The following is a 24,988-nucleotide window of genomic DNA, read 5'->3' on the forward strand; positions in this document are numbered from 1 at the left end:
TCTGTCCCCCACTCCGCATCATTTAACAACACTGTCTTGAAATCCTTGAAGCCCGAATCCTTGGATTTGTCAGCCTTTTTGATGTGATTTACAGTGAAGCAAGTGATCTTTCTTTACCTGTTTCCATTCTCCTTTGGTGGTTTGATATTTCCCCTTCAATATAATGTCTTAATGTGCTTTTGGTAAGGATTTTTCAAAAGAGGTTGAATTAGTTGACAAATATCACAAGATAATGTTGGGAGAAATACACTCCCAGTACATTGCCATTATACAAGTTGATATTCTTTGGAATTCAGATTGGAATTGTATATGTGTGTGTGTGTGTTTGCAAATCCTTTGATCTGTTGGTTCCACTTACAGGAATTTATTCTCAGGAAATAATTATAAATGTGCTGAGTTTTAACTGCCTGTTCTGTTTATTATCACAGTATTATTTATAATAGTGAAGTATTGGAAGCAAGCTAAATGTCCAACAATGAGACATAAATCAGCCTATTATGGTACCTTCATTCAGGGGAAGACTTATCTGAATATTAAATATGTTTCAACAGAGAATCTCAATCTTTTTTTAAAAAAATTTTAATGTTTATTTATTTTTGAGAGAGAGAGAGAGAGAGACAGAGCACAAGTGGGGAGGGGCAGAGAGAGAGGGAAACACAGAAAATGAAGCAGGCTCCAGGCTCTGAATTGTCAGTACAGAGCCTGACATGGGACTCAAACCCATGAACTGTGAGATCATGACCTGAGCCGAAGTCGGACGCTTATCTGACTGGGCCACCCAGGTGCCCCTCTCAACCTTTTTTTTGCACACCCTCTGCAGTACAGCACCGAATTTTTGACAGAATGAATAGTAGGCTATAAATAGTCTCTGGGTTACATAACGTAACTAGTGTGTTAGTGGTGATACCAGTACTACCATTGAATTGCTGCTCTTTAAAAGCGTTGGATGAGAGCACAAGATTTATATGAAAAAATGTTCAATGGAAACGATTACAAAATAGAATGTACGGTATGACCCCACATTTGTTTGAAAGTCCATGTGCATAATATGGACATGCATGTATTTTACTTGTGCCATCCATATGTGCTCATATAAAAGACTGAAAAGACATACTCAGATATTAATTGTAAGTAGTGGGATACTAGGGGCTTCTTTTTTTTTTTTTTATCTTTATGCTTCTATTTTCTAAACTTTACAGACTAACTATGTAATATTTTTGAATTTGGCAGCAGGAAGGAAAGCCTTAGTGGCCTCACTTCTCTGACCAGTTTACTGATGTGGTTGAAAACAGATATTCTTTTATTATACAGCTCTTCTCTCCTTCTGCTTCTTCCCGTCTGCTGTGCATTAGCAGTCAGCTTCCATCATGGGCCTCTAGGAAAAAACTGATAAATGTGGCCTTAATGGATTTGGATTTTTTTTTTTTAAAGAATTAGCAGACATTTAAGAGATTGATTAGTTACCACATGATGAACCTGAGGCATTCTTAGAGGAAATGTGGCTGTAGAAACCACATCTATACATTTGTGGTACTTCTGGTGCCCCTTTAGACGTTTGGATGCAGTCATTTATCATCTTTATGTTGGGTTGCTTCCTCATCTTTTGACTCATTTCAGTTTCCTTTCTTGCCTTTCTTTTACTTAGGGGCAAAAAACAAAGCTGATCTCTAGTTAACTAATTTTCAATTTGTGACTACTGAATTCCTCAGAAGGAGACTGAAAAGTGCACAGGTGATGTGGTAATTGGGTGTTTGAGGACTAATCGACCACAATCAGGTAAGCCTCTAGGGTGGCTGGTATCCATATGCTAACTGGAAGCCGGGAATTAGTGCCTAATCACTGGTTTACCTTCAGCAGGGCCTAATGAGGCTGCTGCGTCCTAAGAAAGAAAACAAGTAGCGTAGAGCCAGAGATGAAGAGTGCAAGCCGGCATGCCATTTTTATTACAGTGCCACAGAGCACAGATCCAAGACAGCCCTCAGGTCTTAAACCAGGAAGGAAATTGAAAAAGTTTGTACAGAAACAGAGTAGTCAACCTAGAAATCTGGTGCCCCTTAATGATGCCCACTTTGCACATAAGTGGGTAGTCTGTCCTGATCAATAGTGACAGCAAAAAGATTCCAAGCGTGGGTCAGTAAAATGATATGGCCCTTTTTTGGTTATTTTGAGTCATATGGGATTAAACATGTAGCTCATTACTGGAGCTCAGAGACCAAAAATGCTTCATTATTTGGTATTTGGAAACTTTATAGTACATGCGTGTGTTGGCTTGGTTGCATTTGGCAAGTGGTATTTGTTCTAGCCAGCCCATACTGGCCTCAGTCCTCTGGCCTTAGTTGGATATATATTCTTACTCTAGTATATTTGAAGTATGCAAGGTAAGGAACAGTAAGAACACTTTAAAAAGAAAATTACTCTGTGGAAAGCTGGCTGGTCTTAGTCATGTGACCTAAGATTATTTTATAGAAATATAACCAGTTGGTTTATTTTTTTTTAAGTCCCCCCCCCCCCCAACGCCTTCTTTAAGCCCTTTTCTTTTCATTTGCGCTTTTGAGATTTGTTGATGTAGAAAGTCATGTGTTCCTGTCCAACCCTAACTGGAAGTGCTGTCTTAGCTTGCTGCTGTAGTACATTTTAGGACAAAAAGTCTTTTAAAAGCATGAAAATAGCAGCAGACGGGTCTCGTTTGCTTTGGCAGAGGGAACAGCTTTCCCTCCCAAGTAGCTCTGGGTAAGACCTAATCTCCAAAGGTGATCTTGTAAGGCCCAAGTTCCAAGTGACAGCAGGCGACTCTGCATTTAAAGTACTCCTTCACTCTTAACCTCCTTGTTATTTTTGCAAGTTTACTTTCTAGGAAGTAGTTTACAAATGGCCACCACCCATTTCCTATCTTTTTCTCAGGTCATTCAGCATCTGTAGCTGCCAGGTGGGATCAAGAGGCTCTTGTGGGCTTCCTTTGAGACTCCCAAGGGGGGGATGGTTTCTGCAAGTACAGCGCATTAGCCCCTGGCAGTTGGAGAAAAGCTGTCTGAGGAAATCATGTTCTCTGGCCCTTGGGTGTCTGGCGTATATAGTAAGACATAAAAACATGCACCCAGCTGGCTCCACAGACTGATGAAAGTTGGAAAGGGGTTTCTCATTGTCACTATATAGAAATACCAGCATTTGTCAGTGGTTTCTTGCTTCTGAATAGACACTAGTTGGGAACAGAATGGGATGGTTAAATCACACTGGTCCCTTCTCTCCAGGAAGTCTCAAAGTAGATTGCAAGTGCCTTGTTGACACTGATTTTTGGTGCCAGCATTTGCCTCCTGTGTTTTAGCTCCTCATTTCACAAGGTTGTTCCTTGGGTGACAGGCTCCCCATTAGCAGCCAACACAGCATTCCTCTGAGTGAGCCTTCCTGACCCAACCAGCTGCAGCAATGAGCCAGCTCGCTCTGGTCTGTTTTCCATATGCCAGGGCCTATTGCTGACCCTGAAGAGATCAAACTAAGATGACTACAGAGAGGCAGACCTGCAAAAATAGTATAATCTTTCACCCCTTATTCAGACTGGAGTAGCCCCCGCTTTCTCTCTCCTCCTTTACGACTTCTTGTCTTATTTTCTCTTGGGTCTGATAGGCTTGGGCAAGAGAGAACTGTTTACTAAGCAGTCTTGCAAATTTTGATCGTTAGCCTCTTTGCATGCCAAAAAGTGAAGGTGGTCCCAGAACATTAAACTTGGAAGGACTAGTCTAAACTCCTCATTTTAATGTTGGGATCACACAGACTCAGCGAGGTTAAGTGACTTGTTCAATGTCCCACACTGCTTAGAGATACCAGACCAGAACCAAGGCTTCCTGGGAGTTTACTCTGTATCTCTGGTACACTTAGGTGTTGCTAATGTACCCATCTCCATGGGAGAAAGGTGTATCTTTGGGACACGTCATAGCAGAGAATAGTAGTGAGGCCAGTGATGAAGAATGGAGAGTGTAGAAATCAGACTGCCTGGATTTGAATCCGTTTTCCTTTGTAGACTGGCTCTGGGACTGGAGGCCAAATCCCCTAAACTCTTGAGTTCTCTTCTCTGTAAAAAGAATTGTAGTATCTTCCTCATATGGTTTGTAGTGGGTTAAATGTGACAGTTAATGTGAATCCCCTCAGTACATATGTGTAATTTAAAAGATACCACTATTACTAAATGTTTTAAATCTCCTTTCCACATGGACCAACCAGATTGACCCTTTGACTCTTGACTCTTTCCTTTCCATGTGGTGTTTCCAGTCATTTAAAGACCAAACAAGACCCGCTTCTCTGAAACTTTCCCACAGGGTGAACTTTGGAGTCTGACAGGCTGGTTTTATTTCCTAGTTCCCCTGCTTAGTAGTTAAGAAACCTCGGTTTGCTCATCTGTAAAAACTCTGACAAGCTCTAGGTGTCTGTGAGGTCAAAGGCGGATGATACATAGGAAGCGTGCAGCCCTGTGCACATCACACACATCACTTCCCCTTAGTCAGCCCTCCACCTTTCTTTCCGTAACACTAATTCACACACCTCTCTCCTTTTCCTGTCTCCAGTCACCCTGTGTCCTTGTGTGGTTTAGCCCGTCATGGTCATTATCTTCCATAACAGGTAGATAGTAAACCTGGGAAGACCCAGGGACTTACCTGACCCAGGGACTTACCTGATCTCACTTCACGAAACTGCCTACAGGATAGATCAGCTCCTGATCCCTCTTTGGAGCCAGAGCATCCACAGGGACCACAGCCTCTGGGATCGCCCCTGGCCAGCAGTGCCAGCTCCAGGCATGGGGCCAGGCAGGCAGCCAAGCCCATCCCCATGAACAGCAGCCAGGGCTGGTACTGTGAGGGGGGGAGGGGAGACTAGGGCTGATGTGCAGAGAGGGAGGGTGACAGAATCATTTGGAGCCGAGATTGAAGGAGAAAAGCTGGAGGCTGATTGTGGTCCAGCATAAACTGAGCTGAGAGATAACTGGCATCAATCTTTCAGGTAAACCCCAAAATTATAATTGTGCTAGAAGTAGGTTTCCAGGGGTGTGTGTGTATGTGTGTTTGTTTTTTCTTCATTTTTCTTCCTGCCTTTGCTTTCTCCGTGCCCCTCCTCGTCCCTGGCTCTGTTCAACTCATTAATGCCTCTTAGCTAAAGCAGGAGAGCAGAATCCCTGCAAGAACAGGTTGCTGCTGTGGGTACCTGGGGAGTCCTGCTTACCTGAGCTGCCCCCACCCCCATAAGAGCTGCACTGGCCACTGAAAAGAGCACTGTTCTAGGAGCAGGGAGGCTTGATTCTGTCACTGTCTTTGCAATAACAGCAGCAGTTACGATAAAGGTTAACATGTACTGAATACTTTGTGTGGGCAGAACATCTATGGATTATCTCATTTACTCTAACTTGGGGTACAGCTGCCCCATTTTAAAGTTAATGCTGACAGTCACAGTTGGTGCCATCACTGTAATTCACATCCAGGTTTGTCTGCTCCAAGAGCTCATCCTCTTCGTTACTCTGCTCCTGTTTTTCCCTTCCTGGAATAGCTCCTTGACCTTGGTATGCCTCCATTTCTTTTCCTATGAAATGGGGATAACCATTTCACAGAGCTACATTTATAGCTATTATAATATCCTACTAAATACACAGTGGTGCTTTGTTGCTGATCAAATTTGCCTCTGAGGGTGCCCAGATTGTGCTGAGGCTGCCTACTTCAGAGGTGGCTGGGATGACCAGCTGGAAAGGCAGTTCCATTAAATTAGTATAAATAAATAGTAAGCCAGAAATTCTGTCTTTTTTAAACCTACAGATCTGGGACTAAGTAGAAAGGGGAAGAAATCTGGAACTGGCTGGAAGCTTGCCCCAGGTTAGGGTCGGGGGTAACCATTGGATTCGTGGTGTCCGTAGAGCACAGCAGATACCTAGCTTGATTTTATTCAGCGTCAATCACAAGGCAGTCTTATCCTGTGGAGAACTCAACCCTCCAGGTGTTTCTGGGCAGTGGTACATTTGAGCAGGGTCAGTGCTGTGGTTTAAGAGAATTTTTTTTTTTTAAGTTTATTTATTTATTTTGAGAGAGCACGAGAGCACGAGAACACGAGCGGGAGAGGGCCAGAGAAGGGAGAGAGAGAATCCCAAGTAGGCTCGTCACTGTCAGCACAGAGCCCACTGCAGGTCTCATACTCCTGAACTGTGAGATCATGACCTGAGTCGAAATCAGGAGTTGCTGTTTAACCTAACCGACTGAGCCACACATGTGCCTCTCAAGAGACTATTCTTGAGCAAGACCCAAACATGTGACTCAAGGCAGGGGTAGGCGTCCTGGCTGGATCTGGAAAAGCTGAAGCCTGGCACCCATTGTTCTGATGGGACAAGCTACGGTTTTCATCAGGTAACCAGATATTACTTTGCTGTTAATAATAATGACTGATAGCTGTCCTATCATTTCTTTCTGGGGAGTGGGGCACTGTGTGGCAGGTACTCTTTATCTGTATTACCTGACTGAATCCTTAACAACAGCTCTGTGAGGCAGATACTATTCTGCCGGTTGAGGAAATAAAGGTTTCAGTCAGGATCAGCAATAATAACTGGCAGAGTTGGCCTTTGATTTCAAACCTGGAGCTTTGAACCATGTCGATGGACTGAAACATCACTGCTTTAGGGCATCTCTGGTGAGGCTGAGCCCAAGGAATCTTGACTGCCTGGATCACAGTGCCAGGGCTCACTGGGAGAGGGCAGTGGGCAGGACACCCTTCTTGAGCACTGGGCAGGGACAGTTTGTTATTCTCTTTCCAGTGGCTGATGGTAGAAGTTACTCTTCTGAGATCAGTGTGGTGACTTCAGAGCTCAGGACCCATCCATTGGTGGGCTTTCCCTGGGTGCTCTCATGTAGGTGGACTCAGCCGCCCAGCCTAGTGGTAAAGGCTAGGTTTCTCGAGCCAGACACACTAGGTCCTCTTTATGTGATGTTGCATGATTTACCTTGTGCCTCAGTGTCCCCATCTTTCAGTGGGGTTGTGGTGAGCATATACGAGTTTTAATGTCCATAAAGTGCTTAGTGTAGTGCCAGGCATGCTATCAAGTGTTCAATAATTGACAGCTGCTATTATTAGCTATTAGCCAACAGCTAGCAAGTCCAGGGAGACTTATGACTTTCAAACATCTGAAGTGCTGCCAGCCTGGGACATAGGGCTTGTGAGACTCAGCCTCGAGAAAGCTCTGAGAGCATAAGTGTTTTCCCAAGGAAAGAGGTAGATACAAAAGAAGGGGGACCATTGAATAATCGGGGCTGGACTTCCCATCAGATCTGAAAACATTGTGCTCTGGCTTGAGGTCATCAGTTGCCTCTACACTCCTGTGGAATGGGGGCATCTCACAGAAGGGGACCAGAATGGAAGAAAGAGATCTGACCTTCTGGCATTTGCTGATGGATCATCTGTTTACATTGATTTTCCCCTCCTTATCTGCTGGGCATGTTAAAAGCCTTCAGGTTCTGCTGTGTCAGGTCATCAAAGATGCTCTTATGTGGAGGGCCGTTTGGGTAAATGGGATTAGGGCCTCTTTGGGAGGCCCATCTGTTCTGTCCTTACCTGAAGGCCTAGGCGCCAGGATTTGGAGGAAGCTGGTACAAGGAAGCATCTGTCCCGTGGGGGTGGGGATGAGGGTGAGAGGCCTGGGGTAGGTGGGTCAGACAGAGGCCAGGAAATCCTCTTACTCTGCCAGGTACCCGGGCCTCCCTCTGCAGCAGGAGCTGAGCAGCAAACCCTGGTGAGTCAGCATGCCTGGGAATTAGAGCTGCCAGTCTGTGAGCATGTGGGGTTTGTATGAGTTTGGGCCTTTTGTTTCTTTTAGCACTGTAGTCTTTAGAAACACCAATCTGGAAACCAGACCCTCCACATGGTATAGTCCTGCTTGTTTTGAGATAATTCGGCTCCAACAGTTGCTTTCCTTGCATGCTGGTCTTCCAAGAATTAACCCCTTGCCTTTTAAAATTTTAAATAGCTTGTTCTTACGGCTTATTTGCTGTACTATTAAGGCACAGAAAGACTTAAGGAAACTTAATTGGATCTTTCCCCACACCAAAACCCTTCAGCCTTTCAGTGTTTTTTTTGAAGCCTAAGTGGAACTGCAAGTCTTTTGAGGGCACGTATGGGCATGTCTTTCTGTCAATTTATTCTCTTTGAGGGTGGAGAATAGGACACACCCTGATACAGTTGAGTCTCCGATAACTATAAGAGTGATCCTGGTGGTCATTTTAAACTTGTACATCCAGAATTTACCTGTAGAATTCCTTATGAAGATAGCCCCAAATGTATCTAGGCACTATTTGAAGGAGAGGAAAGTTCTTTAGGTAAAGTTTAAGCTCCAACCTTCCATGAAAAGCACCCTTCTGCCCCACTGCCTGTCTCCTAAGAGCTTTGAATTTGGATCATAAAGGTCCATGAACGCTTCCTAGAGCGGAGCAGGCATGGGACTGACATGGATTTTGGTCCACTTTACCTGCTCTACTTCTGGCTCCTGGTCTGAAGTTCTGTTAACATTGTAACTTTGGTGGCCGCAATTACTATGGCAGGTGGTAGTATTTTACAGATACTAAGTTGTGGCTGGATCTTCTTGTGGACTAGTTAAGACACAGTTTGCAGAGAAATCACCTCACCCCTGGCCAGGAAATTTCTAACAATGTTTTAAAAACACACAAAACACACTTTTAAATAACGTAAGTAATAAACCACCATGAGGAGTTTGTATCAGCGCACACTCTTGTTTTTTAGCTAGCAATTATCCTACTATTTAGAGATTATATTGAGGTAAATCAGCACTTCTTTTAAGATGGAGACCTCCTCTTGGAGGACTGAGCTTGCAGGTCTTCTAGGACCTTCCATTTTAGTGTGGACTTGGCTTGCACTCTACATACAGCCTTGAGGAGGACCTGAGTGGGGAGAGAGAGAAACTGGAAGACCAGGAACCTTGGCATGGAGTACAGGCTTGATGTTTGGCTCCTGTGGGTGGGCAGAGGAAGGGTGGAGAAAGGGCATTTCACTTACTGCGTGAGAGAGTCCCAGAGAGGAATTTGAAGAGATCAGAGACAGATTTTACTTAGCTATTTGGCTAGGACACTGTAGTCTTGACTCCACAAATCCTTTACCTCATCTTCAGGCCATTATGAAACTCTTAAATGTGGCTACCCTTTCTCCCTACTCATCCTACTTAAAAAGAAAATCTGAGAATTTTGACATTAGAAACTAGGAGATGAACTTTTTATTTGCACCTTCTGGCTGAATCCAGGACCAAACAACTTTCTTATGTGATGGCAAGTTGGCAAGACAGATTTCCTCTGGAATATTTCTGGCAAAACTGCAGTCTTCCCTGATGTGTTCTGCGCATGAATCAACCTCTTTGTAACCTATGTTACCTTAAGAATTTTAGGAATTTTCCTTATTGATTCTCCATATGTACCCAGCCCTGCATTTCCAGTGTGAAGGTACAGAGCTTATGGGGAGGTGGTGATGAACTCTGGGCCTCTCATGGTTGGCTCAATGAAAGAGAATGGGGCCCCGGGGCGCAGTCCCTGTACTCCTGTCTCCTTATCCAGTGGTAACTGTTCTCTGATTTTCTTCTAGGTTGGCTAGCTCCTCTGGCTGATGGCATGTTGAGGCACATGGGCCAGTGGCAGCGAGGGCATCTGATCCAGAGGGGGCCACTCTAGAGGCCAGGCCACCAGCACCATGGGCCAGTGCGTCACCAAGTGCAAGAATCCCTCATCAACCCTGGGCAGCAAGAATGGAGACCGTGACCCCAGCAGCAAGTCACACAGCAGGCGGGGTGCAGGCCATCGCGAGGAACAGCCACCAGCCTGTGGCAAGCCAGGTGGGGATATCCTTGTCAATGGGACCAAGAAGGCAGAGGCTGTCACCGAACCCTGCCAGCTGCCAACGTCCTCTGGAGATGCTGGGAGGGAGCCCAAGTCCAATGCCGAGGAGTCTTCCCTGCAGAGGTTGGAAGAACTGTTCAGGCGTTACAAGGACGAGCGGGAGGATGCAATTTTGGAGGAAGGCATGGAGCGCTTTTGCAATGACTTATGTGTTGACCCCACGGAATTTCGAGTGCTGCTCTTGGCTTGGAAGTTCCAGGCTGCTACCATGTGCAAATTCACCAGGTTAGTCACAAATACTTAATGTCACCAGGTGAGCAGAGGAGGGAGAATGTAGTACTGGGCAGTAGTGCCCAGTTGGGGTAGAACTGGGTTGGCTTCTTAGGGTTTTGGGTAAGTCTGTCTTTTTCTGACCGATTTCTCTAAAGCAATTCAGCTTTGCCTAAAGTTAAGTGAGGAATAACCCATGTGGAGCTCTGCTACCCAGCCCCACTGCTGCCCCAGATGTTTATCTCTTCTTTCACTCCTTCACTTGTCGTTTCCCTCACTTCCTCACTCACTCGATACTTACCATGCACCTCTCCTGTGCCAGGCGCTGTGAGTGCCAGTTTGGGGAGCACCTTTGGTGTCTGCCTCTGTCACTGCGTGAAGCCAGTTGCCCCTTCTAGCTTTGCATACATGCCCCTTAGCCAGCATGCGCACCAAAAAGGACAGTGGGCCCCCGTGACCAAGCAGTAGTTGTGCACATCTCCATGGTCATGCGTCCCTGTAGAGGTTGTTTGTGGGGACGGAGGGGCAGGGTCACCTCAAGGTGTGGTTTCCAGAGCACTGGGTTATAAATAAGAAGTGACTTTGAGACCCCCCCCCCCACCTTCACCCCCCATTTTCCAGCCCCTGGGTAGATTACCCGACAGACTTTAGATGCCTTATATCTTTAGCTGATACAGCAGTCTCTGAGAAGATGATCAGTGAGAAACCTTGTTGGAACCTAAAAATGCTACATAGATATTAAAAATACATATTCAGTTTTTGTGGGTTTTTTTTTTTTAATTATTTTTGAGAGAGAGAGTGTGCATGAGCAGGGGAGGGGCACGCGCGCGCGCACACACACACACACACACACACACACACACACACAGAATCCAAAGCAGGCACCAGGCTCTGAGCTGTCAGCACAGAGCCCGACATGGGACTCCAGCCCATGAACCATGAGATCATGACCTGAGCCGAAATTGGACACTTAACCGACTGAGCCACCCAGGCACCCCCACAGTTTTTTGTTTTTTTGTTTTTTTTTTTACATTTATTTTATTTTTGATAGAAAGAGACAGCACAAGCTGGGGAGGGGCAGAGATAGAAGGAGACACAGAATCCAAAGCAGGCTCCAGCCTCCGAGCTGTCAGAACAGAGCCCAACATGGGGCTCGAACTCACAAACCGCAAGATTGTGACCTGAGCTGAAGTCGGACACTTAACCAACTGAGCCACCCAGGCGCCCCAGTTTTCATTTTTTAATAACAGAACTTTGGCCTCTGGTGGCAGAGTTACCTAGGTTTATCCAGAATCTTTGACTCCAAAAATCTCCCTTGGCAGTCCCCAAAAATATTCCGAAAACAAACAACCCATGGAGAATCAAAAGGAAAGCAGGAAGACTTCCTGTCTGGGAGGGGCGTCTGCAGCTTAATTACTACTGCCAAATGGGAAATAGGGCATTGAGCAGGAGCCTTGAGTTTCATCTTTGGAAAGATGAGTAAGTGAATGAATGAGCCAGTATTAGCTGTCTACCATGTGCTAGGCACTGTTAGATGCAGTTGACACGTATTAACTTGTTTAGTCCTCACCAAACCCCTAGAAGTTAGGTGGTAATCTCACCATTTGACAGATGAAGAAATAGGACTAATTTAATTAGTAGAGGAGCTGGAATTCAAATCCAGGCCATCCAGACTCAAAGCCATGCTCTTAATTACTATGCTATATTGCCTCTCAGCAGATGATAGTGTTTACAATTATTAATTGTGCCTCTTCCTTCCTGTTGCAGGAAGGAGTTTTTTGATGGCTGCAAAGCAATAAGTGCAGACAGCATTGATGGGATCTGTGCACGGTTCCCTAGCCTCTTAACAGAAGCCAAACAAGAGGATAAATTCAAGGATCTGTACCGGTTTACATTTCAGTTTGGCCTGGACTCTGAAGAAGGGCAGCGGTCACTGCATCGGGAAATAGCCATTGCCCTGTGGAAACTAGTCTTTACCCAGAACAATCCTCCAGTATTGGACCAATGGCTAAACTTCCTAACGGAGAACCCCTCGGGGATCAAGGGCATCTCCCGGGACACTTGGAACATGTTCCTTAACTTCACTCAGGTGATTGGCCCAGACCTCAGCAACTACAGTGAAGATGAGGCCTGGCCAAGTCTCTTCGATACCTTTGTGGAGTGGGAAATGGAGCGAAGGAAAAGAGAAGGGGAAGGGAGAGGTGCACTCAGCTCAGGGCCCGAGGGCTTGTGTCCCGAGGAGCAGACTTAGTGGCTCTATCCCAGGAGCAGCAGCAGCAGCAGCCGCAGCAAGGATCTGCCTGCTGCTCTGTAGCCAACTGAGGGATTGGACCTTTCTGGAAATTACTGAAGATCCAGATATTTTCTACTTTACACCTTTCTCTGCCTTGTATCTGAAAGGGCTCTAAAATGCTGTATCATGTTTTAGGCACTTTCTTCACTTTTTGGTTATTTTGGTTATTTCTTTTTTTGGGGGGGTTCCCCCAAAATATTTGAACCTGGCTACATGTTGTGTATCTTTTTTTTGAAGCCTTCAGATAGAATAAGCCTGCCATTTCTTGCACAAATTAGATTTTTTTTTTTTTTTGTGGGGGAGGGTATAGAGCAGGGAGGGGGGAATGGGATGGTTAGGTTGAATTAACATTACAAGATGATACAGTGCCAGATCTCAGTTTTGCATATTCTGTTTTTCAGGGCAGGTCTGTACTGTGTGTAGTGCTGTTTACATGGTTGGATTTAGGTTATAATAATTATTTTAAAAGATTTACACAGAATTGAATAGCAGTGTTAACTGTTAACCATATTGCATTAATTCCCAGGCGATTTAAAGCTCTTGGAGAGCCAAGGCCAGCCAAGAGCATTTGTAGTCTGGTGACAACCCCCTTTTAAGCTAATTTATCCGAACCCCTTTTCTTCACTTCTTGCTCATTCCTTCTTTGACCTATTTCATTTCATGTTGCATTTATCCATCAACATGCTGCACCTGTCAGTCAAGTGAGCAGTTTTTTTTTATACCACATTGTACTGAGAACCACTTAAGCATTGAATGCAGAGAAAGCAGTGCTACCTCAGTTTTGCTGGAAGTAGACTTTGATAGTTTTCTTTTTTTTTTTTTTTTTTTTTATGAATTTTCTGTATTTTCATGTTGTAGGTGAAAATACCTTTTTTTTTTTTTTTTCATTTGCCTTGGAGCCAAAGTTTCTGTTCCTGGTGGTCGGAAAACTGTGCCTGCCGGCCAACTGACTTGAAGGAAAACTGTGGTATGGAGCTCTGCTTGAATTTTTTTTTTTTTTTAATATTTTTTTTGATTATCATCAGCTTACTTGTCTGGCAAGTGCAGAAGCCTGGGACTGGCCTGAACTCTGCCAAACAAATATAGAAGTGTATTTAATAGTTAAACTTGTGCCCTTTCCCTTCTTGCTGCACCCATGTTGTCACTTAATCCCCAGGAGTTATTTATTACCTTCTTTGTTAATGTCAAGCTCATTTGGGGTAATGTGATAACTGTTTAGGTTTACATGACCCTCCTCTCTTTTTCCCTACCCCCAAATATGTATATATACATATATAAGATATGTATATATTTTACCTATATAAAATATATATATACACATATATGTATCTATATTCCTTTATTTCTTTGCCTGCTAAAACTGGCCATAAAAGAGGGAGCTGCCTTCAATATATAAAGCATAAGAAGAGTGCCAGGGAATGTCATAAATGGAGGCTTTTGAACCTGAATTTGGACCATTTTCACTAAAGAGAAGATGAATTTTCTCAGCCCTTTCCTCATACGAGGGAGGGCCAGTTCCCCAGACTCCTTTACGTGCTCGCTCCATAAGGTCTGCTTTGGCCATACTGCCACACGGGAGCTGACTCTGGTCCTACCCAGTTTCAGTAGAGGGTCCTCTTGGTATTTTTCCATTTAAAAAAACGGCCTCAAAAAACTGTACTGGAAGGGTGGGTGGCAGGAACTTGTATAGTTCAGCTTCCAACACTTTGGAATAGATTGAAAAGGGAATCTTTGAATAAAAACTTTTAAAATATTTATACTCTTGAGATAATGAGAGTTTGTCTATTAAACATTTGGAGTTTTCTTCCCTAACTACTCCCATCTGCCTCCCAGGTATGTTTCTCAGCCTGGGCAGAATTTGCTTATTTTGAGTTCCTTTATTAGTAGTCTATGGCTCCAGGCTCCCATCTTTCCAAAGAGGATTATTTAAAGAGTTTCTGCAGTCGATGTTTTCTAAGATTGACAATGACCTAGGAAATGTACTTGGGGGGTTGATTTTTTTTTTTTTTTTTTAAAGCCCCTAAACCTTACAGTTGCTTCTTCTAGAGGACTAGAAGGGAAACTTTCAAATCAGCCACAGCAAGTTAGCAGTACTGCTGGAAAGCTGAAGAGGGTCTCAGGCCAGATGTCCGGCTTTTGTTCTAGCCTAAGACACAAGTTCCTTGAATAAAGAGAGTTTTTAGGGGCCCATTGGGTTTTGTGGGCTCAACTGTAGTCAGGGTGCCCAGACTGAGGTCTTAAAGGGGGAATGCCTTTTTATCCAGCCAGTCTGCGACGTCTAGTTTTTCCTGATTCTGGACTCGGTCAAGGTTGAAAAGGGAGAAAGGCAGGCTGCTTCTCCTAGTCCGGTAAGGCTCTCTTCTTAGATGACAAGGGTATATGGAGAGAAGTGCACAAAAGAGGGAGGCACTGAGGATCCTGAGGACTCTGGAGAAACTGGATTCCTTTCCCAGCCTACAAGGTAGCATTCCATGCATGAGGTGTACTAGACTGGGTGGATTTTGTAAATTAACTATTCAGCCTCCCCACCCTCCAGAAAAGGGCCAGTAAAGAACTTATTTTTGGTTATATTTTTAATGATGTATTTGTTACAGAAATGCAAATGAGAAACCAGAAAAGGGAGCCGTTAGGGAAGGACTTAAAGGGTCCTTCCAGGTTTGACTTCATGATGCAAGGAATTCAAGCTTCCACAGTAGCTCTGCGCCAATGTTTGACTACAGGAAAAGCAATTTTGCAAAGGGATCGAAGATGGGTGTGTATGTAGGATTTGTAGTCATTTCTGGGAAGTGAAAGGTCTCTGGTCCTTTTAACCTAGAAACAGGTTTTCTGTTTAATGGGTGAGCAGTAATTGTGTGGAAGAGGCCAAATGCGTGCCCCTCAGGTAAGCCAGTGCACTCTTCACTTTAACAATGTAACACCAGGGTGGTGTGAAGAGGGGCAGGATATGGATGCAATTTTGAAAATAGGCAAATATTTGAGGGTAACTACAATACATTGAATACGTATTGGGGAATTCTTGGTTTTCAGCAAATGGCTGAGTTTGTGGTTAGTGATTAGAAAGCTGTATGAGATGAAGTGTTGCTTCATTGAAATGCTCTTCCCCCATCCCTGCCATATTTGAATGTATCATTAACCCCACCTATTGTAATGACTTTGCTGTGCTTCAGCTGGTTGCCTCAACAGTATTTCCTCATCTGTGCCAGATGTGCTCACATCTGTGAGATGTGAGATAGGTCCCAGACACCATGTCTACCCTTCCAATAAGAAGTATTAGAGCTGGGTAAAGATCCCAATTTCAACCAAGCCCATAGGCCCAAAGAAATCCAACTGAAAATGTACAGGGCAGTGTTTTTGACATTAAAACTTTCCTAAGGAAGGCACAAACTAGCCTTCTTAGGAAGAAGGGATTAAGCCACAAAGTATTTAATCAGTCTTTGAAACAGTCTTGATTTCCCAGAGGCTGATGCCAAATTCAGCCCTCATTGCTGGAGCCTGTAGGATGTGGGACTCCATAGTTCGTGTGATGGCCTCAAATACTCTACACTATGCCAAATTGCATTAAACAATAGTGGGAAATTACTGGGATAAGGACTTGGGTCTAAAAGTTGAAGAACCAAAATATCCGTATTTAGGACTTTGGTTTGCCACATTTAAAGTGAAGTCTTGAGTGTAGTGAAGCCCAGAAGTAGACCCAATTATGCAATTATAAGGGCTGGAGAGAAGATGCTGCTAGGTTTGTTTTGTTTTAGCTGCCTGCTTTCGCCTTTTTCTTGTGTCTCTAATGTTTGATTAGTGATGACTTGAACATCTTGGCAACTGACAAAGGTCTTCAGTGGTGGGCTCTAGCAGTATCTTGTTTAGAAAGGACTATTAAAAGTTAGTACAGTATGTTGAGACTCACTTGAGGACATTCACATTGATCCTCAACTTACTCCATAATCTGTTTTTTGAATCTTACAGGGTGGTTCCCACTCACCCCTTTCAGAATTTATTCCTATAAGCTGTAATTATAGCATATATCCAGTTTAATCTGGACTGGGGGCCGTGTTTTAGTGAGGATCTGCAGGTGTTTTTTCTTACTGAAAGACAGACTTGAGCACTGGTTGCAGACGCCAAGATGATTTATATAGCTTTGAGTAACCGTCAGGTACTGCGGCATCACATCCTCCCTATTCCTCTTGGAAACTAAGCCTGCTTTCATAGATACCTTTTTCCACCATGCACCTTCCCTTCTTTCAGTATAATCTTGGATAATGCCAAAGGAAGCCATTCAACAGAAGCACACCTCCCCCCACCCACCGCCCCTGCCATTTATTCTGGGGGACGTGTCTTCCCTCTGACTCTGGTCCCCAGCCCCGAATCTGTAATAAACTCCTCTTACCTGTTGCACTAATGAATATAATTCTGGGTTTCAAAGGGGGAATTTGAAGCAATAGGCAAATGGGGCTTGGATGAATTGGTCCTACAGATACCCTGCCTTAACCCACTGAGGTGATGAGTCCACTACTCATGTGACCCTCCACCTTTGTGGATTCCTCTTGGTTTGTGACCGGTCTGTTTCTTGAGGTTGTACAAACTTGTTGACAAAGGTCAATACTTTTGTTTGTATTCTCTGCACTGTTGCACTCTCCAAATGGCCCCTTGAATATTTTTAACTTGTTACACACGTTTTGGTCTTTGTCTACATTTTTCTTTTGATGTTTTTGTTTTTTTATTTGAAAGGTTACCTGCTGTTGGATTTAATAAATTTGTTTACTTGACTGTTGACAATTGTGAGAGAGAAAAAAACAAAACAAAACAAAACCAGTGACTTAATTCTGGGGCAAGATTTACCCACCAGGAGCCTCTTCCAACGTGATATTGGATAGCAGTTTCTATGCTTTGGAAAATAATCCAGATGGTACAGGATCCTCAGACTTCAAACATGGATGTTGGCTTCCCACTCACAAACTTAAAGGCCTTTGGGTCATAATACTTGTAGGCAAAAGGCAAATGAGTCCTCAGAGGGCCACTACTTAAATAGTCTTACCAGAACAACTGATTTGGATTCCCATGAGGAACAAAAAGTGAATGTGAGCACTGTGCTAATGGATGGCTCCTACATCAGGTTGGCAGTGATTAAGGCAAAGGAGACCAGCTGAAACTGTCAAGTGCCACTGCTGTGTGACCTTTGGCAAGTTAGTGAAATTCTGAGTTTCCTTATACTCATCTGTAAACTCAAGAGACTATTTCCATCAGAGTGTTAGGATTTAAAAGAGTCTTTATAAAAAGCACCTAAATCACGTAAGTTTAAGGTTTCCAAAAGGATGTCAGGTGAGTAATGGCAAGGAATCCAGAGAAGAGGAGATGGGGGCGGGGGGGGTTGGCATGATCACACATGACCTTTCACAAGTCACTACCCCTCCTGGGGGCTTAACGTCCCTCTGTGCCAAATTGGGGGGTGGGGGGATGGGAGTGCTTAGACTAACATGATTCCTGATGGCTCTCTTTGGCTCATACATCCTAGAAGTCTGATTATGGTAGACCAGTTATGACCCTTAGCTTCCTTTCATTGTATTTTCTGTCTTGTTATTGTTTGTATTCAGGAAAGCTATTGGCCAGCCATCTTACTCACTTCTTTGATGGAGGCCCTAATGACCTTCCTAAAGACTTCCAGCCTCATGTTGGTATCTCCTAAAAATAAGTAAGTACAGTGGTGGGACTAGATGTGCTTTTGTTTTTCCTTTCAGTTGGAAAGGATTTGGGAGTCATGGCTACATCCTCTAGCTAGGGACAGGGTTATAGGGTTTCCTCAATGAACTGGAATTTTTTTTCTTCTCTTACCCTTATTACCAAGGTTAGCATCAGATGGAGGCTGGAAGGAAACCTAGGGGAGGAGTGGTGACTTTTTTCCCCTCACTTAAAGTGCATCTCCAAAACATGTACTTATTCCCCAATTGGCTCTTGGGCTTGTGTCTGCTGTGCTTTGGCCTTTCTGAGGTATTGAGCCCAGCCAGGGCCTTAACAAACAGAGGTTTGGAGAATTACACAGTGAAAGATACTGATTTGGGTGCTTATATAGAGCCTGGAGCTATTCAAAGTGTTGTTATGGTGCTATACAGCTGTATAGATAATATAGGGCTAAAATCCAATTTATTTTTTGATGAGGGGCAAGCAACTTCTTCACACCAGAGATGAGCTTAACTCTGCATATAGAATGGACAGTTCGTAGCAAGACAGATACAACAGAAGGTAGTGCTAAGGGTCCAGAGACGTACAGAAGAGTCACCCTAGCACTGGCCTCTTCTCTCTTCTCAAATCCAGTTGCCAAAAGCACATGGCTGGGTTGCCTCTAGAAGTCCTCTTTTAGCTCTGGGTTTTGATCTAGGCTCAAAAGGGTTAGTCTGCCTGGAAAGGAAAGGTAAGGGAGCCAGCCCAACTTCTCCCATTTCCTTTCCTTTGCTATGACTTCTCAGGAGGCCCTGTCTTTTGAAAGCCATAAGGCTCTTATCTGGGCTTAATATTCTTCCTATGTAATGTTCCAACCTTGATTCTCTTGCCTTAGGGGTGCTGAAAAAGTCCTAGTGAAATATGGCAGCAGTGCAGTCAACAACAAAGCATCTGACTGTAGTGTTGTATAATCCATGCTGATGGGGACTCTCCATGGCCCTGTGTTTATCTGGGGTGGTGCTGCTGAAATTGCTAGTATGTTAAAATATAGAGCTACAAAATGGAAAGGCACCTTTTGTAAGAAAAGACAGAAGAAAACAGTGACACAGGCTCTTGCATACATGGCCTTACATAGTAAAGGACACATCCTCCGTGATTGGGTAAGTAGAGATAGATAAATGGGTAAAATCTAAATATTTGGGGAAAAGTTGTCACATGCCAAAATAAATTACAGGAAGAATAAAAGTAAAAGTGTAAAAATTAAATTATTTAAAAATATATATATACACACACACTTGTCAGTGGCTATTAATCTCTGAATCAAGAAGACTTTCTAAATACAAGAGCAAATAGAACAAATCATAAAAGACTTCTAAAACTATCTTTAAAAAGTAGAAACATTTTTACAATAATAAACCAATGGGACACTGTACTTAATCCATAGGGAGACCTTAAAGAAAAACAACTGGCCAAAAAACTTCTGAAAAAAATAGATGTGAATCTACAGTATATTCAAATAAATAGAAATTAAAGCTGTACTGAAAAGTTTTTTTTTTTTAATTTTTATTTTAATCTATCAAACTGGCAAGATTTGAAACAAATCCATGTTAGTAAACACAAGGTAAAAGCTTATATGGAATTAAAAAAAAAAACAAAACCTTAAGTGTCCATACTCTTTAACCCAATAATTTCACTTCTAGGAATGTTTCCTCAAGAAATATTATCTGTCAAAGATGTTGTGCAAGGATATAATTGATAGCATTAGTTGGGAACAACTTCAGTGTCAACAACAGGGGGCAGTTTTAGAAATTATGGCACATATCAACATGTTGGAATATTATGCAGCTGTTAAAATCTCTGCTTTTATATAATGGAAAAAGGATGATAGACTAAAATAGGGGCAGTTGTTGACTCTAAGTGGTGGGAACAGATGTGACTAACTTTTCTGGATTTTCCAAGTTGCCATTAATTGGTCCTCTTTATAATAGGGAAGAGGTTTTTTACAAAAGGGGGTACAAAAGGAAATTGCAAATGGCTAAGTGTCCTGAATAATTCTATGGGTGAGGAGGTTAGAAATTTGGGAGTAATATGTTCAAAGCCTAAACCAAGAGTTCTGTAAAAACTCTTGGGAGTTGCTTTTTTCCCCCACAAACGAGAAGCTGCTTCTCCAGCAGCTGCCTTGGCAGCTCTGCATTGGCTGCCTAGAAGGGTGTGGGAGGAAAAATGCACAAATGCACTTATGAATGGAATGTGTGTTTTGCAAGAGGCCAAGTTGGCAGCTTTGGCTTCCAAAAGGTGGGAGCATCAGCTGAAAGAACAGAGTGTGCAGACTTGAGGCCTCAGAGACCTTATGGTCTAGGCCCAACTCTGCTGAGTTCTGGAGTTGGGGGCCCACTGGGAAACCTCCCATCCAGGAGAAGGAAATGATCTTGGCTATTCCTAGGAGCAAAGGCAGTGCTCTTGGCACATGGAGCCTCATCTGTTCTGTGATCCCACACTTGGAAAATGTTTCTCAGTAACATGTCATTTATTGAAGACTTAATGTGGGTTTTCCCTAATTTAATCCTCATAACAACCTTATTATGTTAGGTACTAATGTCCCCATTTTAAAGGTGAGGTAACTGAGGCTCAGAGAGGGAAAGTTATATATAGCCCACTATTCTGTCATTTTCCACAAGCTGGATCTTTGAATTTTCACAATAATCCTTAAAAAGATATGGCCTCATTTTATAAGCTGTGGAACTCTACTCAGATGAGATTAAGTGGCTTGCCCAGAAGCAGAAGTCTGTCCATATCCAAAGGCAGACACTTAATTTGTCTCAGGACTGGAGTCTCAAAAAGTAAACAGCAGTTAAGCTCCTATAGCTTTGGAGCTCAGCTGGAGGTGGAGAAAGAATCCAGAAGCATTAACTTCAAGATGGTCTCAGGGCCTCACAGTACACCTGGAGAGTTTTCCTCTTTACAAGGGAGCTTTAAGTGTTGTGTCTCCATCCTAAATCAAAGCTCTTAAGTTCTGGCTCCTGGTTCCCAACTTTTACAGAGGGCCAGCTCTTAACAGAAGTTAAAGGATTAAACACTGCCTTATATGCCCAACCTTGAGAGGTAATTTAAGTCTTGTTGTTGTGAAAGTAATATATGGTGATTTAAAACCAAACACAAAAAAGCAATTGGTAAAACCTAATCTTCCAATCTCACTAGTAAGAGAAAAACACTGTTCACATTTGGCATACGGTCTTCCAGGTTTTGTTCCAAACTTAGGCATGTCTTGGTGTACCTTTTTCTACAAACTACACACACTATTCAGTAACCCTCTATATTTCCTACAACATATATTGGGAATACATAATCACATCTTCACAAAAATCCCATAAGGTAGGTATGTACCATTACTGTCCCAAACACAGAAAGTTCATACAATATGTTCAAGTTCATACAATATGTAGGAAAGCTAGGATTCAGAGTCAGTCTGTATCCAGAGGTCCACTTCCACTTAATAGCTACCAAGAATTCCACTGTGCTCACTCTGATATCTGCTCCGTACGTGTTTATGTGAAACTATCCTATAATGATAGGATATTCCTACAGAAGTGGAATTGCTGGGTCCCCATCTATGAAACAATTTATAAGGGTTTTGGTGTGATACATACTGTATACTGGATTAGTTCATCTTTTCTAGAGGGCAGCTAAGTATCTCTGTTTTGGAGTTGTGTGTGCCTGTACCCATGTCCTTTCCAACACAGAATGTTAATATTTTAGGAGGTGATAAAAAAGAGCAGTAGCTTTTACTGAAATTGAAGCTTCCAGTTCTAAGGGGAAGATCTGGTGTGATGGGGCCACCTATTGGTGAAGGGTGACACTGCAGTCTCACTGAAGGGAAGGAAGCATTCCTAAAAATGGAATTGGAAGGGTGCTTCCAGTGTTGGTAAAAAGCTTAATTAGTCTTCCTCTCTTGTGTTGGGGGGGGAGGGTCTGCCAGATTTTCAGTTCAGTCTCTTTTCCCTTCAGTTTTTTAACAGCTGTCAATGAGAAAAGTGTGCCTTAGAGAAATTTGCTTCATAGATAGTATAACTTTGACAACCTGCATTAAGGGCTGAATTTTCTCCATACTCAAGTCCCTTTTCCTGGTTTCCTTACCTACATATTACCATTTAATAGGAGTGCTACCTAGGATGAGCATGTACTACAATTTCCACTGACACAAAGAAAAGTACAAACTGGTTTCCTTCCCTCACCCCATCTTAAGATCAGGAATGCTTGAATTGTAGGCATTTATTGAAAATTTGTACATGCCATATAAACGTTAGGACTAAACTTCTTAGGTAGTATACCATTTCCACAAAAGTTTGTCTGCTGGAGAGGCTGCAGCCTGACCACATTCTCTGCCACTGTCCACAAAGGATGATAAATGGCACATGGAAAATGATGGTCAGACTCACGAACATATTTTTGGGGTGGTGCTTTCCTCTTCATCTTTTATTCCCATCAGTCCTAGGCCAGAGAATGATCCATGAGTGCTGCAACAAATGAGTGAAGATAGGTTTCTAATCCACAGGGTTGAAAGAATGGTTACAGACTCATAGGTAAGAGGTGGTAAGTTATTTTGGATATATGTATGGGGCAGAGGACAAGCAGGGAGACAGTTTATGGAAAGCTGCCTACTGAAAATGATTCAACAGAAAGAATACTGACCAGTCCCAGAGGCCTAGAATCAATTCAGCTCTGCCATTTAACAGATGTGAGGCACATCTCAACAAAAGGTGAATAACCTCAAACTGAGGCTATTGTCTTCAACTATAAAACCATTAAATACTTAAATTAGGATCTCACAGGGCTTTCGTGAGGACTTTAGACAATGATTGATAAAATACATCCTTTCCTCATATATCATACAGATCATTCACCATGTACCAAGCATTATTTTAAGCACTATATGCATTCTCATTTAATCCTCAAAAGAGCTGCTGTACCTAACGTAGGTACTGATGCAGGTACAATTGTTACGTCCACTTTTCAGAAAGAACCAGGCACATAGACCTAAAAACTCGCTCAACAAGTTGAGTGACAAAATAATGCATATTGTAAAACACTTGGTACAGTTTAGAATTTAGGAGTCAACATTTTAGTTCCCTGCCACCTTGTAGTGAATATTCAAAGAATTGGGTTGGAGGGCTGAGGAGCTATCCAAGGCAAATCAGGTGGAAATGAGCAAAAACAAACACAGAATCTGTCACTACCTGATGTCTGAACTTATGCTAACAAGCACTAGCCTTTTGGGCATGGAAGACTGGAGCTTTGAGTGCTGGAGAGTGGCTCTGGAGTCAGGCCATCAGGGTTCAAATCGTAAAATGTACGTATTAGCTAGTTGTCTGGCCTTCAGCAAGTTGCTTAACCTGAATCATTTTCTCCACTTGTTAAATGAGCACTCAACAACCTCAACTGAAAACACATGTAAGCATTTAGCACAGTGTCTGACATTAAGGGTTTGATGAATTATGGCAAATATTGCAATATTTAAAATCTTCATTTTAGCATCTACTGGAAATACAAGGATTAAGAGTTGAGTCAGGCTCCATGCATGAGGAAGCCTACATTCTCTGCTACTCCTTCTTCCTGTGCTTTTAACCCTTTCCCAGGGCATTGGGATCATGGAGACAGTTGCCAAAACAAGGCCCAGAGAACTTAGTCACACAGCAAGCTTATAGTTTAAGGAAATGCATGCTCAACATGGCTATAGAAATCAAGATGTAACTTAAAAATTTTTTTTTTTTTTAGGCTCCACGTGTGGGGGTTGAACTCCTGATCCTAGATCAAGAGTCACATGCTGTACGGACTGGACTAAGCCAGCCAGGCACTCCCTTAACACGTAACTTTTAAAAGAAAGAAGTAACATCAGGTTTCCTTACTGTAGGCTTTTTGCTATTTCCAGAGTTTTTTCCTGACTTGTTAGATGTGTCTTAGGACCTTTTGCCTTAGAACCGAAGCCTTTTTTGCTCCCTGACCACAATGATCCCTTCCTCAAGCTCTCATCCACTGTAGAATAATATCCTGGCCACTTCTGGAAGGAGAAAGCTTTGGCCTATTCTTAGCTTAGTTTACATACACAATGGAGAATCTAAGAATTCTACCTAGAACAGAAGACCCTTACTCTACCCCCACCTCCACATACTGGCTCTGACAAACTATCTCAGGGCAAGTCAGTCTGTTCTTCAGAGTCTCTGCTCTTAACCAAAAAGATTTTTTTGGCAACTTATGGTCACCTTGTGCTGTTAACCTCCACAAAAGCCTGTTTAAAGTATATCAGTCTAAGATTTTTTTTTTTTTAACGTAAAGACTTAATGGCAGCTTCTGTTCCTCTCAAGCAATTCTCTCAAGCTGCCCAAAAGGTAGCCCATCTCACTAGTGGCCCTAAGATGCATGTTACAAGAATTTTATGACAGGAAATTAATGTCTGATCCCATGTTTTAATGCCTGAGGCATTCATGTTCTGCCATCTGGGACCTTGGGGGTGGAAAAGAATCCTAGAATGTCAAAATTTTAAGGAAATTTTTCAGAAGTAAATACAATCTAGTGATTTTCAAACCGCTCAAAAGAGCTACAGCCCCCCTTGCCCCCTTCCCCAATATATATGCTCATCCAACTACCCACTCACTCATTCTAGAACTGCCTATCTTTAGCATTAGGATTTAACAGCAATTTTTCTTTTAACGAAAAGGTTTTATAGTTGGAAGGTTTGAAAAACACTGATCTACTCCAAATCTCTCATTTTACCAAAGGGAAATTGAGACCCAGAATGGGAAAGTGGCTTGACCACCTGTCAGGAGATACATGAGTGGCTTGACCACCTATCAGGAGAGCTGGGACTGGACCCAGAGTTCTGGTCCATTATTCCTCAGGCTTAGAATCAGCAAAACAGGCTCTCTTT

The 24,988-nt window shown here is 43.0% G+C and overlaps 2 protein-coding genes across 36 annotated transcripts in view; one reads left to right on the forward strand and one right to left on the reverse strand.

The window, feature by feature from the left end:
- Positions 1 to 17,182, forward strand: part of DCUN1D3 (defective in cullin neddylation 1 domain containing 3) — a 39,160-nt gene extending 21,978 nt beyond the window's left edge. For 20 of the 31 annotated variants that reach the window (XM_023246925.2, XM_045047452.1, XM_045047457.1 and 17 more), the window contains 3 exons: positions 1,646 to 1,776; positions 9,604 to 10,139; positions 11,892 to 17,182. In XM_023246925.2, the coding sequence (XP_023102693.1) occupies positions 9,709 to 10,139; positions 11,892 to 12,375 (915 nt within the window). In that variant the 5' untranslated portion in view covers positions 1,646 to 1,776; positions 9,604 to 9,708 and the 3' untranslated portion in view covers positions 12,376 to 17,182. Of the gene's footprint in view, positions 1 to 1,645; positions 1,777 to 7,705; positions 7,751 to 9,603; positions 10,140 to 11,891 lie in introns of all 31 variants that reach the window. The other 11 variants (XM_045047464.1, XM_023246939.2, XM_023246936.2 and 8 more) reach the window with 2 other exon arrangements.
- A 5,135-nt stretch (positions 17,183 to 22,317) lies between these two features.
- Positions 22,318 to 24,988, reverse strand: part of REXO5 (RNA exonuclease 5) — a 38,176-nt gene continuing 35,505 nt past the window's right edge. For all 5 annotated transcript variants that reach the window (XM_045047430.1, XM_003998783.5, XM_019820843.3 and 2 more), the window contains one exon: positions 22,318 to 22,580. In XM_045047430.1, the coding sequence (XP_044903365.1) occupies positions 22,499 to 22,580 (82 nt within the window). In that variant the 3' untranslated portion in view covers positions 22,318 to 22,498. The remainder of the gene's footprint in view (positions 22,581 to 24,988) is intronic.

Source organism: Felis catus, chromosome E3, assembly GCF_018350175.1.
Source record: "Felis catus isolate Fca126 chromosome E3, F.catus_Fca126_mat1.0, whole genome shotgun sequence".
Taxonomy (NCBI): Eukaryota; Metazoa; Chordata; class Mammalia; order Carnivora; family Felidae; genus Felis; species Felis catus.